At 28.8% G+C, this 18,220-nt stretch overlaps 1 protein-coding gene across 4 annotated transcripts in view; it reads right to left on the minus strand.

The window, feature by feature from the left end:
- Positions 1-18,220, minus strand: part of LOC111626274 (ATP-dependent RNA helicase vasa-like) — an 85,008-nt gene that overhangs the window by 49,862 nt on the left and 16,926 nt on the right. For all 4 annotated transcript variants that reach the window (XM_023369594.1, XM_023369591.1, XM_023369592.1 and 1 more), the window contains 3 exons: positions 13,400-13,428; positions 5,331-5,392; positions 1,548-1,814 (listed from right to left, as the gene is read on the minus strand). In XM_023369594.1, the coding sequence (XP_023225362.1) occupies positions 1,548-1,814; positions 5,331-5,392; positions 13,400-13,428 (358 nt within the window). The remainder of the gene's footprint in view (positions 1-1,547; positions 1,815-5,330; positions 5,393-13,399; positions 13,429-18,220) is intronic.

Here is an 18,220-nt window from a genome sequence, read left to right on the forward strand (position 1 = left end):
TTATATGGAAAAAATTCTTTATATCTTTCTAATCTAGAATTTATATAAAATAAATTTGTTACAGTATTTGTTACACAATTGATCATCTGTAATTTGAATATTCTCCATTTTATATTCCTTCGAAATAAGCTAATTCAGCACGCGAAAAAAGGGGATCAAAACAGTTTCAATCAATGCATTAGGAATCAATTAGTTATTTAACAGAACATATTGACAGCAACGCCAACATCCTCGATAGGCAATGATACAATCCTTTAATCATAACAGCAATGTGCTACCATAGTTTNTCCCACCTATCACATAAGTTTGGGGTATTACTGTACTTAAAAACTAACAAAAGATGAACATTTGTCTAGTCATTGCTCTCACAGGTTTACTGTAAGAAAAACTCAATATATTTAAATTTTATTTTAAAATTATATTCACTGTATATTGTTTTCTTCAGACTTTAAAAATTTAATGCAAGCATTTGATAAAATTCACCATTCTATCAATATAATAATAATTTTTATTTTTTACGTATTTATGTATGCATTTCTTAAAAATTCAAGCATTACTTGATCTAACATATTTTTAAAAATAAACAATTTTTATGAAAAATACAATGCCTGATTTGTTTATTGTATGGTATAATACTTCATAATGTAAACCTGTCAAATTCAACAAACTAAGTAACAATTTTTTTTTAATTTCATAATATTCATTCATTAGCTAATTATACAAAATCAAATTGAATGGAAGAATTTTTAATTTCATTATTGTATCTACAAATAAAATTTATGGTAAAATTCATTAAGTGACTAAGTGTACACACATGCAAGCATTAGATACTATCACATTATCAATATATTACAAAAATCGATATTCTATTACACTCATAACATTAGATGACTTTTCAGCAAACATCTTGATATTTTACTTCTAGTGAAAAATCTTAGTATTTTAATACTTCCAGTAGTATACACTAGTATTTCAGGAATACAAAACATACTAGAATACATCACTAATGTTACTATAAAAATTAAATTTTATGCAGGATAATTAATTACTTTCCAAATGTATGCAAATCAACACACACATCCTTCAACCTATTACATTCTATTGATTTGTCTCTTTTTAAAAAACTTATTGTAATTAATGAATAATAAAATGATCTATATTAAATTAAATCTTTATAAATTACTAAATTCAAATGTAAAATTAGCAGTAACTTTCTATTCCTTGTAACTGATTATTTACTTAATGCAAATAATTTAGGCAATTTATATTTAATTAGTTTAAATAATATTAACAACATTTTATTTTTAATTGAAAGATTCTGAAAAATTTCAAACTATATTCTTAATATTTAGATCAGTCTAGTGAATACAGAAATTATATTCTCTCATATTTACCTCAAATTAAACCATTCTACTAGCTAATAAAATTGAACTGCTACTGCTAAAAAACTTCATTTAAAACATTAAATTTCTCAGTTTGGAGGGTTAAAAATTCGTATGTAAAGACCGACAACTAATAACACGAAATATTGTAATAGGAAAATTTACCTTTATTCGATTTTCCTACACCACCACCTCGTATTTGATCATAATCTTCATTATTACCATTTAAAAATGCGGGTGATTCATCCCATTCATTGGAATTTCCTACGTTCTGTTTATATGAATCATACTGATTATTTGGTTCAGAATCCCAACCATCTGCCACTTGTGGTTTTTGCTTTGTATCAATAAAATTGTCAGCATCATCATCCCACATATCTGAAGAACTAGTAGTTGTGTAATTTGTAAACTGAGGTTTGGCTTCAGCTTCTCCTAAAGAAGAGAAAAAATATTAAGTCTATAAATTTTTTTAACAAAAAATTTTATATTCTGTTTATAAAGATTTTAAAATTTAACTACAATAATGATTGTCATCCTTAAGACAAACTTAATTTTGTTCCTTTAGTTTATTAATTACTCATGTAAACATTAAAAATAGACAATCTATTAAAGTAATTTTTGCAATATCAATAATTTCATGAAAGCAAACTTCAGAGAATTTCATTAAACAAAATTAATATAGAAAAACATTTGTGCTAGCAGATTCTTGATATAAAACCATTGATAATATACAATACCAATGATTTAAATGTCATTAAATTTAAACCAATATAATGAGATTAATGAAATTTCAGCAAGTTTATTTTTATGGTAATTAAATATAAAGAGTATGTATCAATTTTTTACTTAACTTTTCTACTACTCAATTTTAATCTTTTTTCATACTATATTACAGTATACAGTAGATCCCCTATAATTACGGTTCCTATAATTACGATTCCTATAAAACTGCAAAAAAATTGCGACAGTATCCATAAAAAACAGTAAAAAACTCCTATAATTACGTAAAACGTCATCGGGCAGCTGAACTACTTTCCCGCCATCCATAGCGCCATGCTACGGACATTTAGGCAGGTAAATTGAGTTTAGTTTCGTCTGTATATATAATTATATATAAATTAGGTACTGTATATATAATTATATATTAACTTAATTTATTTAACTTTATTATAATTATATATATATTTTCCACCATGTAGCGCCACGCTATGGAGATTTTACGCTAACTATCGTCTGTACAGTATGTAAATTAGGTACCATAAGTCTAATACAGCACTGTAATTTTATACATTTCTTGTGAAAGACACATTTCTTATTCAACGGCCATAAAAATTATTTATATTAACGATGTCGCCAAAGTTTAACGAAGTTTTCGCAGAGAAATAAGTTATCAGAAATCAGCCGCGGTTTGGTGTGCTGCTTCGCGACGAAAACAAGCTTGAGCAATGGCCATGTCGAATGGTGCACACTCAGCAAGTAATCCTACAATTTTTTTGTTTATAGCGTAGTTTATACGGATTATTTCCAAAAAAATATACGTATTTTGGAAATGTTGAGTCGGATTAGTCTAGAATCTATTTAATTTTACGGAAGAAAACCTTTCAAACAGCCGTAGTCCGTAAACTTCACACGTGTCGGGTTGTGATTGGAAGGACTCTTAAGAAATCGGATTCCTAAAGAATGGAACGTATCTATGATCTTATAGGGGGGGTCAACTGTATAGGCTTATTAGAAAGTTAAAAACTGAAAAGATTCTCATTCACAAAATTTTACTAAAAACAAAACCACACTATTCATGTAAAAACTAATTTTAAATGCATTTTTTAACATATCCCAATCTAGTTCTTTGATAAATATTACTCATACATGACCATCCATATATTAAGGAATTTTAAAAATACTTTATACTGTACTGTGTACACATTTTTACTACAATAAAATTGTGTATAATTTTTTTTAAGTCTCAACAAGTTTACATGTAACAAGACTTCTGTAAAAAAAAGTAACAATTTTGTTTAAACAATAGTGTTAACATCAGTGATGTAAGATTTTTAATGATGATAGACATACCACTATACATGATAGATAAAAGGACTTGGCAAAATATTGTGATTAAGGCACATGAATACATGCTGCACATCAAGAAAAATGGCAAATTTGTGGCAATTATTAAGATCTATTGTCTTACCACTCTGCAATTCATCAAAAGTAGACTCCAATCCAACTTTTGCAGCATTTTCCACATTTTGAACAGCCACTAATAACATCTATTCATTGCATATAATCTGGTATTTTGAATTATCATCATATGATCAGTAATGAAATGAAAATTTTGAAAGGCCTCTTGATGTAGGAAGCTTAACCAATTAATAGATATTTACAAATTCTTAATTTGTTCTCTTATTTTATCAAAAAAAAATTTTCAAAAATACAGCATTTAAACAAGCATGGAAATTGTCTTCATTCTGGCTAACTGCATCACTTTTTACTCATGCAACACCAAAAATCAAAAAACAGCTTGCAATAAGTGTGGCTGCTCTTCCACAGGTGGAATTGCAATTTCACTTGTCCATTTTGCCCTGCATGTGTATATCCTCCTCTAGTTTGATTGGTTGATTAGATTTTGGGTTTTTTGTGGCACAAGAACCTAGGTAGGCCAAAGAGTGGCCAGGTCTAGCCAGTTATGTTCAGACCTAAAAGATCTGGCAACATGTCAATTATTCTGTTGTATGTTCTATATGTAAGTTTTTTTCCTTCAGTTATGCTATTGTAGGTTGAATTTGTCCATTATTGTCTAGTATATTCCATAGAGCTGGGTCTTCTGAAGATTTGTTGTTGTTTAAGGTAGCATTCTCTGGTTGTTTGTTACTGAGATCACATTAGTAATATATGTTGGATGGTAAGTGGAGTATGACAAACTGAGCATATCAGTTGGATATCCTTTGTTATTACATAACTGTGTTAGTCTTGTGTGTCCAGTTCTCAGTTGTGCAGGTATTATTTTTATGTTATGGTTTTTCTGTTGGCTGGTCATCCATTTTATTAACTCTGGTTTGACAGTGAGTTATTGTTGAGTTGTTTGTCCCAGTTCTCTTGCCATTTCTTGTATATGTACTTGTTGATACAGATGTATAGGCCTTTATAGTATGGTCCTGTATATAGGACAGTCAGTACAAAACTATCATATTTCCTGCATGTTTAAGACAGAGTAAGTGTTGTATGCTGTTGAGTGTAGGTGGTCTGTTATCCTCCAGCTAAGACTAACAAGTGATTATTATGAGTCAATGCCAGGTTGCAAATTTTAATCATATTTTTAATTTATTTCATTTAAATATATGCTCCCCACCTCAAATTAGTAGTCTTGACCCTGTACAACATACTTTTCCTTTAATAAGAGAATCATGCTGATCATCTATTAACTGCTTTCATAGGAAACTTTTGAATTGAAACAACATAACTTCCGATTTGCATAAGTTTGTATATAATTAATCAGTAACTCCTTCCCATAGCTGGTCATGGATTCATCTAATTCCGTCCAAGATTAAGTAAAGACACATGGACAGACGAATGACAGTGGGAATTTACAGGTCTACAGCTTTTCTCAAATTGTAGCCCAATCAACAAGTCCTTACAGAATAACTCTTAAAAACAAAAGTTTTCTCCAAAATATCTTATATTCTTAAAACATCTTATATTCTTTTAGATATACTGTATTTATCCATAAAATATCAAAAACCAATTACAAATTATGAAAATTATTCATATTAGTTTTCAAAGTTATATTTGCAATTAGTATTTGATTATTTTTATTTAATCAGCTGAAAATTTTAAAAAATTTTGGTAAAAATAAATTTTTTTTCAAAATCTTTCTAGAGAATACATCTATGAATTAAAAATGAAAAAGTTTCCTACCTGGAAGTTTTAATGTAAAGAAAGTTGTAAACTTACTTTCAAATGGAATATTTGTCCCTGTAGTAAATTGGTTGCTGAAACCTCTTCCTCTTCCAACGCTATAAAGAAAACAAAATTTCATTATACTAACCAAACTAACAAAAGTTTAATTAAATATAAGAACACATGAAAAGAACCAACTAAAGATTCAAACATGCTGCAAAAACATTTAGTTTAAATTTTAAAATTTGACTAGATGGGGTTCAATTCTATCACTGGGAATATGATTTCAAATTAATCCAGAACTCTTAATTTATAGGTAACAAGCAAAATTATTTCCTACATTCACTCAAACTGGCCAATCTCAGTTAAGTTAAAGCTAACCCACAATAAATGAAGCTGGCCAGTCAGCTTAACATGTTATAGTACTGTACTGAATATCGAGATATCTGAATCTGCTCTAGCCATTTGCCAACAAAAATCTCAATATAAATTCAAATCACTGATCAAGAAGTAGTCAATCATATCACACAACAGTCTTAGAAAATATTTATAGAATGAAAATCAGATGGCTCCTTGTGACTTCTTATAACAATAATTTACAAACTTTTATAGAATTTATATATGTATATATGAAATAATTCTGTTTGTGGCTTTTTACATAAATTGCTTGCTAATTTCTTGCATAAATAAATTTTTTACCTTATTCCAGATTATTACATCAATTGTCAAAAATGTATAATTGTTAAATCTCAATTTCTGTGCACTATTATTTTTTCATTAACCAGAACATAATATTTCAGTCTGAGAATGATAACTAAGAAATTTGTGTGACAGGCATTCAACATATATTCTTAGAGCTGTTTCATATACTAAATTGAATTGTTCTCAGATGAATTTATTATTCTTGAAGATAACTTGTTTGTACACAAATCTATGTTGAGGAAACAAATTAACAGTGTGATTCTTTGGTTCTTTTCATTTTATTATCAGTAAATCAATTTTATTAAGAACACACAACAACAAATATATAACAATCAAAATTTGATTGATATATTAATTTATCACACAAAGTTTTGATAAACAAAATGTTAACTTGCATATTTTTAAATATCACAAATAAGCTTCTAAACAAAGAATACAAAGCTTCTACTTCAAATTTTGGTTGAATAAAAATCAACTTTTAAGTCTTAGGCATATTATGCTATGAATTTCAGAATGTCTTACATCATACAAACAGTAAAATGAATTCAAAGTGTGTATGAGGAAGATGCTCCTAAACTTTGAATGTAATTTAAGAACTTCCATTTCAAAAATTTGAAGTAAAACATAAAATATAGGCATGTCCAGAAGAGGTCAACAAATAAAAATTCTCAGAAGAAATTGTTAAAAATGGACAAACATCACACAATATAATCAAAAATTCCAAAACATACCAAAAACAAAAAAATAATAATAATAATAATAATAAGTGATATACAAGCATAATTAAAGAACAAGAGCAAAAGACAACTTGGGGCATATAATAAATTGTGTTTACACTTCTAGCACATTTATTCATTGGCATGCAGTTCAAATTTCAAAGTATTATTTGAAATTTGAAGTTAGTTTTTGTCAAAATTTGCAAAGTTACAGTTGCTTGAGGTGCAAAATACCACTGTGTATTCAAAATTACTTTTATTTTTTTGTTAAATTAAAAGCGAATATCTACAATCTTTTATAGATTTGATGTATGCTTAATAAAATTATTTGTTTGGCCTATTTTATTTATATAATTTATATATTATTCCAAGAAACTGATCTCTTGTAATTTCCCTCCATATAATAATAATTTATATGGAAATTTATAAAAATAATTTATATGGAAAAAATTCTTTATATCTTTCTAATCTAGAATTTATATAAAATAAATTTGTTACAGTATTTGTTACACAATTGATCATCTGTAATTTGAATATTCTCCATTTTATATTCCTTCGAAATAAGCTAATTCAGCACGCGAAAAAAGGGGATCAAAACAGTTTCAATCAATGCATTAGGAATCAATTAGTTATTTAACAGAACATATTGACAGCAACGCCAACATCCTCGATAGGCAATGATACAATCCTTTAATCATAACAGCAATGTGCTACCATAGTTTGAAGTGTCATTTACTCATCAAAACAACTTCAACACTAAATCCCTATCAGGGAGGAGTTCCAATTGCAAAAAGAAAGAAGCCATTAAAAGCAGCTTACATCTCAGAGGCAGTGCACAAGAGCAGCCACAACACAGAAAATGCAACAAAAGCTTCAGATAACCTAGTTTTTTCCTAAAAACAAACTTTTTATGATCTCAACCATACATTGTGAAACAATCTTTATAAACAACAATCACTTTGTGGATGTCAAATAGAATTTTCCATTGTCAGATTCTACAAACAGCTGGCATGTGGAAGAGATAGTGGAAATTGTCAAGAAATTACATAGAAATCAATTGTGTTCTATAAGTGCTTCTAATGACATTCCTCAATTTGCTACTTTTATAAGGTTCTTTAATATTTTTATCAAAAATCTACTCAGTATGGTTTCTCTGAAGACAAACAGGACAAGAAATATTCCAAGCTCTTCACAGCATATTCAATTCTTGTTCTGAGTAGGAAAAGTGATCAGGAAAAGTGTTTCTACAATGACTAGCAGGAATTTGTGGATGTTGAGTTCATCCAAACCAAAAATACCCACACTATATTTTATTATTATTATTTATCAAAGAACTTTGATAAATAATGATAGTTCAATAAATCAAGTTCTTTGTGAAAAGCTTTCAGAAGAATTCTCTGTAAATGATAAATCACAGTACAAACTGTATGCACAACAAAAACAAGCACCTTTAGTTTATCCAGCTATAAGATTTTAACAAATGTTTGAGTCACTTAAAAAAACATCTTTAGGTTAAAGTTTATTACAGAATAAATCTTGTACTATCTGATTTAAGAAAGATTAATTGTAACTAACCAAAAATTCTTTAGATATAAAACAATTCATAAACATGGATAAAGGGATTCTCTGTAGCTGTCGTCAGTCACACAATTAGTCAACTATGTTCAGGCAAAGTTCTAAAACAATGATGCATTTAATTAATTATGGTATTTGTTAGCTTGCTAATGACTGGAATTTATTATCTTCATGAGGAAAAGCAAGAATGAATCAAAGTCCTTTGATAATTCTACTAAAGTGGCATGCTTATATATAAAAGCCACTTCTAGGATGTTGGCTACAAACAAAGGAACATCACATCTCATTAAACCACTGAACTAGTTGGCATGGTTTGAAGCTGGGAAAAATTTCCTGTAGCATTTTAGCTAATTTTACTAAAAAAGTTGCAGCAAAATTCAAGAAACTGTAGCTAACATTTCTCATCCATGAGGCTGCCCAAAACATTACACAATTCATTGTCTTTTAAATACTTGTTTAGTTTCTATAGCTACTATACATTATCACAGTGTACTACACTACCAATATAACTATAAATGTATTGTTACAACCCACAGGTATCATACATTATTGAACAATTCTTCTTGATTTTGATTCACCTGGTAACAAACGCTGAATGAAAATCAAATTCTCATTTTGTTAAACATGTTCATAAATGACCCAAAGTTGCTGACATTTTTTACATCAAGACAGTTTCCAATTGGAGTGATTGTTAATGTCATCTCACCAAAACCTTTCACGCTCAACAGTGTGTACTAGGTGTGAAACAACAAATTCAATAACTTGTTATAAGAGGGTAATCTGAGCGAAGACCCTTTACAACTATCATTTAATAAACTTTAGCCAATGACATACATATCCTTAAATCAGACAGCAACATATATTTTAAACAAATCCCACTCCATCAGAAATTGCATTTTTAAAATGAAAATATTAACCATTAAGTATTCATTTATTGGAACCTTTTGTGTCTACAAAGCAGAGAATACATGATGCCCCATACATGAGGTGATGTCTATCAAGATGGACTTTTCTTTCACATAGTCAAAGTGACGAGAGATTGCACCTGGTTGGTGCTAACTGTCCCATTTTAGAAGAGAGAGGGTGACATTTAGGGTTGCCACCCAGCCAGTATTAGGTTAGTTTGGCCAGCAATTTTAAATCAAGGCTGGCAAGCGACAAAACATTTAAACAATTTTTGACCATACATCCTTGGAATTTTACTATTCGTGTAAATATACTAATTACAATGAATTCCCAGATTTCCACCAGAGGACTACAGATGCATATAAATACAACAGATATGTACCTGAGTGATAATGTGAAAAACTTTAATGTGGTATCATTGACATATGATCCTCAAAGAAAAGGTCCATGTCAATTGTATATTGTGTTTTTTAATATGTCATCAGTTTTAAAAGTTGTTAACCATCTGTCTAGTTGGGAATATTAAAAAAGGATTTGAACTGATCCAGAATTATTTGTATAGTCAAAAATGGTTTAAACAAAGAATTAATCCTTGAAATTTTACTATTCATAGAAATATTCAAGTTTGGCAAACAGTTTAAAATATAAACCAAATTGTCTTTTAAACTGAAAAAATATTAGATAAAATAAATAAGTAGACCTGTGAAAAGTGTTCAAAATGTTCATTTATAAAAATTAAAGTGTTGCCAAAAAATATTTAAGGTGTTGTAACTAAATTAGTTTCAGCCTATATAGAAGCATTTTTTAATAAAATAACGACTTTCCCATAACTAACTATTAAAGTTTTTATTACAATTCACAAAAGATGCGGTAATACATTTAATTTTCAAATGTGTTTCACATTATTCTAAGTAAAAATAATTGTTCATGTTTTTTAATTTTACTACCCTTTTGAGTTTTAAGAAATTGATTTTTCAAGATGAATCAGTCTAGGCATTTGTTTGATTCTTCTTTTCCTCAAATAAGTACACACAATTGTACATTCAGGAAAACCTGGCTTGAGTAAATGAATTCAAAACTTGGTTAACTCATGATGATATTCAGTTCATTGCATCATTTGCCAATCCTCATTTAGTGTTAAATATGATGGAATTACAGCAGTTATGATTGTGATTAGCATTAAAAAAAAGAAGTCCATCTTCTCATTACTTTCCCCAGCTATCATGTCAGCCAACAAAATAGTTTTCAAAGATGGCAACCTTAGATGACACAATGGGATATAGTTTTTTTTTTGACTAAAAGGGATTAGCTGTAATTTGTTTAGGGGTAGTGTTGCAATATTAACTTTATCTGCAATAAGATTTCAAATTTATTTTACACTACTAATAAAAGCGTGCATATCTACATATAAATGGGGAATTTTTGAGTTTCTTTCAAAAGATCGATTCTGGATTCCCCAATCATTTTCCATTCTTAAGCTTGATATTTATTAATTAATGAATGAACTATGCTCATAGTGTAAATCATTAATTTTTCTAAACTAAAAGAAACTTTAGAAAGTATTCAAAAAAATCAGAATCAGGAAAAATTCTGGTAATGTCCCATCACTAGTTAAAACATCTTATCATCATCAGTTTTTAAGCTGCATTAACCACTTGAAAAATGTTAGTTTTTTAGTGAAATGTGCCAAGAAAGTTGTCACTAAGTCTAAATTCTTGTAGCATTTTAGCAAAAAACTAGCAAGAGCTTAAACCACAAGTTACCATATCTGAAATGAAAAAATAACTAGATTCAGTTCCCCCTTCATTTTCCTATTCCCAGAATACTTGAATGGCATGAGCAGAATTAAGTTGATTATAGCAATCTCTGAGACTGACATCTTTCATTGTCTATTTTATTTTAAAACAAAGAATACTCCCTAAACTCTTCTAAAAACAATTTAATTCATTGCTTTATATCACTCTTTTCAAACATTATCTGTCCATATAGCAAGATTTAAAAACATTTACTATTATGTCAATCATTATGCTCTTCTAAAGTCAAAACAACAGAAGATCCAATGGAAAAGACAAGTTGAAGTATTTTTTACTGTGGTACAAAAAGTAGATTTTGTCATAGAGAAACTTCTGGATAGGAACTAAATCACTTCTTCATATGCTTTCTGTTTCTGGCGTATCTTCTGGCAATGTGGAAACCAGCTTTAATGCAGTTCTTTTTGAAGGCATGAATTCTATATGGCCTGATGTGGTACTACTACACTTTTTCTCTAGTAAGTTATGTGGTTGCTTAGTGAAAATAAAAATAACACCTCAACTATCAACATGCCAGACCACTGAACTTCGTTAAAATTCTTAATTTAATTTTCAAAATTGTATTGTTTCTATTGTAACAATTAAGTTAAAATTATAAGTTACAAGATAATTTTGACCTCTTATTATTGTAACTTGGATGAAATTCTTAAACTTATAGAATAAATATTAAATTAGAAGTTGATTTATTTCTTTTAATTTTACTATTGTTTATATTTTAAAATATGTATATCAAAAGACTTAATTTTATTTCCTTGAAATAAATGTTATGTAACCTTTTAGAACAGTAATATTTTATATCAGTAACAGTCTTCTCAAAAATACTGGAGTGAGAAATAAGCAATCACAAACAATACCATTTTTAACCAGTAATTGAATTTCAATGTAACTTTGGAACATTTTCGGCCTTCACCAAGGCCTGCTTTAGGTAATGAACTAAACTGAACTTCCAAATCGGACCGTTTGAACGATGATGTTCGACTTTACACTTTGTATACATCAAATTCACGTGGCTGATTGACTTTGTTTGAATTTCTCAAATAGATATTTCCATGCATGCACCATACGTTCAATTTGCAAAAGGATACATGAACATCAATTCAACCTTGCGAACAACAGGCATACCACTGCCTTGTCCATGTACGCCACTGTCCCGGAGTTCATGCGGACCTCCAGAATACCAGATTAATTAGGTGGGCCTTTCAAATAGACCACATTCGTCACCTGGAGGCCTTTGAAATTTATAAAGCCAACTTGAAACTGTATTAACTTTAAAGACTGCAAGAAATATCTGTTTGAGAAATTCAAACAAAGTCAATCAGCCATTGTTCAAACGGTCCAATTTGGAAATCAGTTTAGTTCATTACCTGAAGCAGGCCTTGAAGGCCGAAAATATTCATAAGTTATGTTAAAGTTCAATTACTGGTTAAAAAAGAATTTGTTTGCGATTGTTTATTTTATATCAGGTTCTTAATTTTAAAAATTGTTCCATTCCTTTTTCTGTTTTTACACTTTTCTTTGAAAATGGTTATGTATCATTGAAAGTGCATGTAGTTATTTGTTTTTTATAACTTAATATTTTCTTTACTTCATCTCCTCTAACATCAAAAATTTATTGAGATTGAACTATTTCGTATTTGTTTTAATTTATTGCATTTTAACTAGTAGGTTTAATAAATATTACAAGTAGCATTTTTTTTCAATTTCACAGTATGCACTTCACTTTTCTCTGGAGAACAAGAACTGCAACATTCACATATCCCCAGGGGTCTTCAAATTACCAGATTGAGAAGCCTTACATTGTTCAAACTTTCTTGAGTATGGAAGATTATCCAGATATAAGAAGTTTCTACTTTATTCAGCACTTAACTTTTTATGAATATTAACTGTAATAAGTATTTGAAATTTTGTAGTTAGAAGGCAGTGATAAAAACAAACTGTGCAGCATTTTTTAAGCAATAATTGGATGAACTAAACTACTGCATACTGTTGGAATGCCTAACTATTATAATCCAATATCTCATTAGGAAGTTTATCTTTGAGTGAAGTATTGGCAGAATGACACATACTTCAAACTTTGATAGCATTTCAACTTTTCTCCTTTGCATAACAGAAATAAGGACTCAAAATTTGCAAAAAAAAATTAATCAAATTGAATCATGTGTTGGAAAGATTGACAGATAGATCCTGTTTGGAAACAGAACTAGCATATGCCTAACTTCCTATAAAATTTCAACTGAATGTCACTCAATTTCAGATTTCTCTTCTAGATGCATCTAAATTAAGTAATCATTAATTACTAATTAAATTTAATGTCAAATGTCAATTTGTATCAAGTACCAAATTATATTAATTACCATAGAGTTATAATTTTGACAATTCTTTTGCATTTTAAAATTTAAGTTAAAATACATACCCACAGCCTCTTCCAAAACTTCCTCCTTTCTGAAATAGAAATTTAATAATTGTAATTTTTATTGTAACTTATTTATTAATTGTTAATTTTGTTGTTAGTTTATTATATACAGTTTTCTCAGGCTTTGTCACACATGCTTACAGCATATTTTATATATATATATATCTTGCAACACATGTTTCTATAGAATAGCGATCACAAGAGATTGAATACTTTCAAGTACAGGTATTTCTTATATGTGGGGGGTTAAACATTTTCCTGAGTGTGGGAAAACACACAAACATGTTCTTGGCAATGTGTTTGAGTTAAGACACAGCATGACTTGTAATTATAACAAGCAATGAAAACAAATTATTCTTGCCATTCATGCTTTTGATAAATATTTGGTATTATTTTTGAGAAAATAGTTTAATTTCATTAGATATATACCAATAATTATAATTTAATATTACTACCAATAATTACCATTATTAATACAAAACAGTAAAACCTTGCAATTCAAAGTCTAGTCCCCAGCCAAGAGAATAGTATTTCACATATATTTTAGTTTGGATAATTTGAAATATGTGTACAATGAAATTCAAAGTCATTATCTAGTCCAGTGACTTGTAAAAATATTCTTTAATTCAAAATCTTCATGTTTATTGTGTGTTTATAAGAAAAGTTTACATACCCAGATAACAGTTTAACCAATTACAGATTGTTGATTTATTGGACACCTGTTCTACAGCAAATCGGACATTGTATGTGTTGCCAATAAAGTGAAATTTTTTTTTTTTATATTTATGGAATAAATCTGGCATTTAATTATTTTGGATATCTTTTTGCAGAAATCTACTGCTTCAATAATTCTGAAGTCCATTAAATACACATGTGTATTCATGACAGAATGTGTACTTTGCCATTAACAAAGCTTGTTCTTATCAGATCACATGATCCTTTTAATCTCTAATAAAACAGCGAATTCATAGAACTAGCCATTGGTCCTCTAGACAAAATTCACACATAATTCTTATCAAAGCACTGAAGCTTCTTTCATGTTATTTTTAGCTCTAGCTTTGCATATAGTTTTCATTACAATTCATTGTTTTCATTAAGTACACGCAAACTGACTTTTTTTTTTGAAATAAGAGTTATTATTTAGTAATTTAAGCTAATATTAATGCATTTGTAATCAAACTGATTAAATTATATAAGATAATGTAATTTTATTCAGGATTTGCAAAAAAAATCAATTCAAAAAAAGTTTGGATAATTCAGTCATGATTATTTTTAGTCCCTTGGGTTTCAAAATAAGGTTTGTAGTTCAATAACTTCAAAAAGGAATTTTGTGTACAATATTCTTTATATACTGGTATTATTAATATAATCAATATAATCTTCATAATATTGTTTTCAAAAAGATTATTATTAATTTCACTGTTGTATCTAAGAAAATACTTCAATTTCCTTAGATATATATTTAATTTTCAAAATTATATTGTAACAATTAAGTTAAAATTACAAGTTACAAGATAATTTTGACCTCTTACTATTGTAACTTGGATGAAATTCTTAAACTTATAGAATAAATATTAAATTAGAAATTGATTTATTTCTTTTAATTTTACTATTGTTTATATTTTAAAATATGTATATCAAAAGACTTAATTTTTTTTAAGTCTTTTGCTAGTAGTATATATATCTACTAGCTGATAACTGAAGCATCACCATGTACATTTTAAAAAATATAACAGGTTTGAAAACAACTACACATTTCCTTTTGTTACTTCATGACTATATATACTGTACAGTACATTAGATACTTGCTTCTGTCATGTGAAGAAATTTTCATATTGCTTTTCATCCTTTCCTAATAAGTTTTATTTACACCCATCTGCTGAGATTTGTTTCATTGTATTTTATAAAAATATTTTTCTACAAAATAAAATTAAATAGATTTATAGAAGAATATATAAATAATAATAAAAGTTAATTTCTATTAAACAAAGCTGGACAACACATCCAAACATGTGCCTACAAAGGCCTCACACCAATACAATGCTACCATAAATAAAATATCCCTTTTTATTTATAAGATATTTATCTCAAAATTCAGTTCAAAATTTAAGAACTTCTCTATTATTGAAGTGTTAAACCTTTCTAGATCACCTAGCATGTGTGAGATGCCTGGTGGCAGTTTTCTTAGCAGCATTTTTCCCGAAATTTTTCAAAAAGTTCAAGTTCTCTAATTTTCACAAGCTGCAAAAAATGCAATACATAACGTTTTTATTGCGCACAGAGTTTACTTGCAAACAAAAGTTGAAAAAGTGCCGGTGTCTCAGACTCTGCGCGAGCTTTCGGGTAGGAAAAATTCGGCATAAACATGCTCGCGATAATTGCTATCGTCGATCGCAACCATTGCGATCATCTTTTCTGCTATCAATTCTTTTCTCCCAATAATTTTTTTCCCCAAGAAAAAGATCGATTCTAGCCCGATTTTGAAGCAAGATATCACAATTTATTATTACACTCAGTGAAGTCTCATTATACTCTGCGAGAAATCGTGTTGTTGCACGCGAGAAATAACAGCAACAAAAATTTTGAAAATTAATTACGCTAATACAAATTGCGCTAATTGTACAATTTTTGTTTCTTGCATAACAATTTCATTTAGGTATTGTCGCAAATGCATTTTTTTAAAATGAAATTTCGAGAATATTTTTAGTTATAAATAAAAGAATTTACGCATTTGACATTGTGTCGTAAATTGCTGAATTTTTAATGGTCCACCCATTATTTTTTTGATTGCTTCATTTCATGCACAGAAAACACTTATATCTAAACTATCAGCAAAGAATTTTGATGGTTTCTATAATATTTTGAGTGATGTCAATTTTTATATTAGGAGATCAATTTAAGCCTAACACAACTATATCACATTAAAAATTAAAAATAAAATTAATATGTAAAGATCTAACAAAACTATCTGTTAAATCTTAAAAAATATATTCTTATAGTAAAATGAAATAAAAACAGTCAGTTGGTCGATTTACAACTCAAAAAGAAGCCTTTGAAATAGTCATAAAACAATTAAAGTTTATTGACTTTCCTGATAGAAGTTAAGCTGGGTCTGTTGACAAATTTTCTTGCAGTAGTGCAAAATTTCTACTGACTTCACTTGAAAGTGTCATATTTCTAACGCATTTACAAACAAACCAGATGGCAATCGGTGAAACATGAGATGAATTACAGAGAGTTGAAATTTGATGTATTTATTTTTTTGCGTTTTTCGTATCAAATTACATTAAATTCGACGCAAATAAAGCATTTGTGTCAATATAAAAATATTTTACACTGTTTAAAAGTAGAGAAAATAAAGAAAACAAAGGTGTAATAATAATTTTTGAAGCAAAGCCAATAATTTTAAATTTTAGGGGGGAAAAATGGAGTCTGAAATGCCATGTGACCAAAGTATGGTCGGAAAATCATGCGATCTAGGAAGTAAAGACAGCAATTAATTATAGAGAGGCAGAATATCTCTCCCGTGCAAGATCTTTATTTCATCATCCTGTAAACCTAGTTTGACATCAATAACATGTCGGGAAGCAACCAGTAATATGCTAAGTTTGGTCTTTTTGAACTGCTGTATACAATTGTTATGAACGCTGTTCTATCTTCCAAATTTCTTTTCAATTTTAATTAAAATCAACCCAGTTGTTAGTTATTATAAGCATATTATTTATTTTTTAAAACCACAATTTAGCATAATAAACAACACTTTGCACAACATTCGTTTATTTCAGTTTTTGTTGAAATATGAAAACCTATTATTGTCATTTTTTAATATTACTGTACAAGTTTCATTGTGACTACGTCCTACATGTACAGAAAGTTCTTGCAGGATTCATTGTAAAAATGATTCCAAAAGAGAAATTTAAGATTCTTTATTCTTCATTGGTCTTCCAGACTATCATCATATTTAATCATACATGTTGTCTTGGGCATTTCAGAATTGTTCCATTTCAGCTTATAACAGTTCTGTTAGTCAGTGTCTAGTTTCAACATGCTTTCTGCAATTTCTTAAAACAATCTTTGGGTTTTTTTTTCCTTTGACAAACCTGGATTTCAGCCAATTTGTTTGTTCTAATATTTTATATATTTTCTTACGGCAAAGAAAAAAGTATCTTTATTGTTGCCAGGGGTGCAGAAAAATGATGTCATGTGTATAACTACACTTGAATATAATCACTAAAAACATATTGTAAAGGCTAAAAAATACCTATAACTAGAGTTGCTGAAAGTATATCATTTCATTAAAAATTGAATTTAAAAACAATTCTATAAACCTATAATCCAGCAATTTTAAAATACATGCAAATGTTTTCACCCTTGTTAAAGAAGCATCATCAGGCAAACTAATCCCCAGCTTCAGAATTGCAATGTTGACTCCTTTTCCACAGCATCTCCACAATCTTTCTTCGAACTATAAATCTTACTATCCTCCCTCTACCCTTTCTCTCGTCTTAAGTCACCTCATCTCTGTACACGTGTACAGCAATCTCCTGTTGTTTCAGCAGCTGGGGATTAGTTTTCCTGACAATACCTGTTTAACATGGACGTTTGAAAACATTTGCACATATTTTAAAAATTGCTGGATTATATGTTTTAGTGTTGCCACCTTTTCAAAATCGGACCCAGACAGCAGGTCAGGTTTATTTGAACAGAAGTTCCTGACGCATGCACAGTATCATTTTACAATGCAAAGAATAATGTGCTAGATACTATCATACATGTCTACTGGCTAAGTTATATGAAAAAAAAGGGGGATCAACAGGTTGC

Source organism: Centruroides sculpturatus, unplaced genomic scaffold, assembly GCF_000671375.1.
Source record: "Centruroides sculpturatus isolate CEXI.00-Female unplaced genomic scaffold, Cexi_2.0 scaffold498, whole genome shotgun sequence".
Lineage (NCBI taxonomy): Eukaryota > Metazoa > Arthropoda > Arachnida > Scorpiones > Buthidae > Centruroides > Centruroides sculpturatus.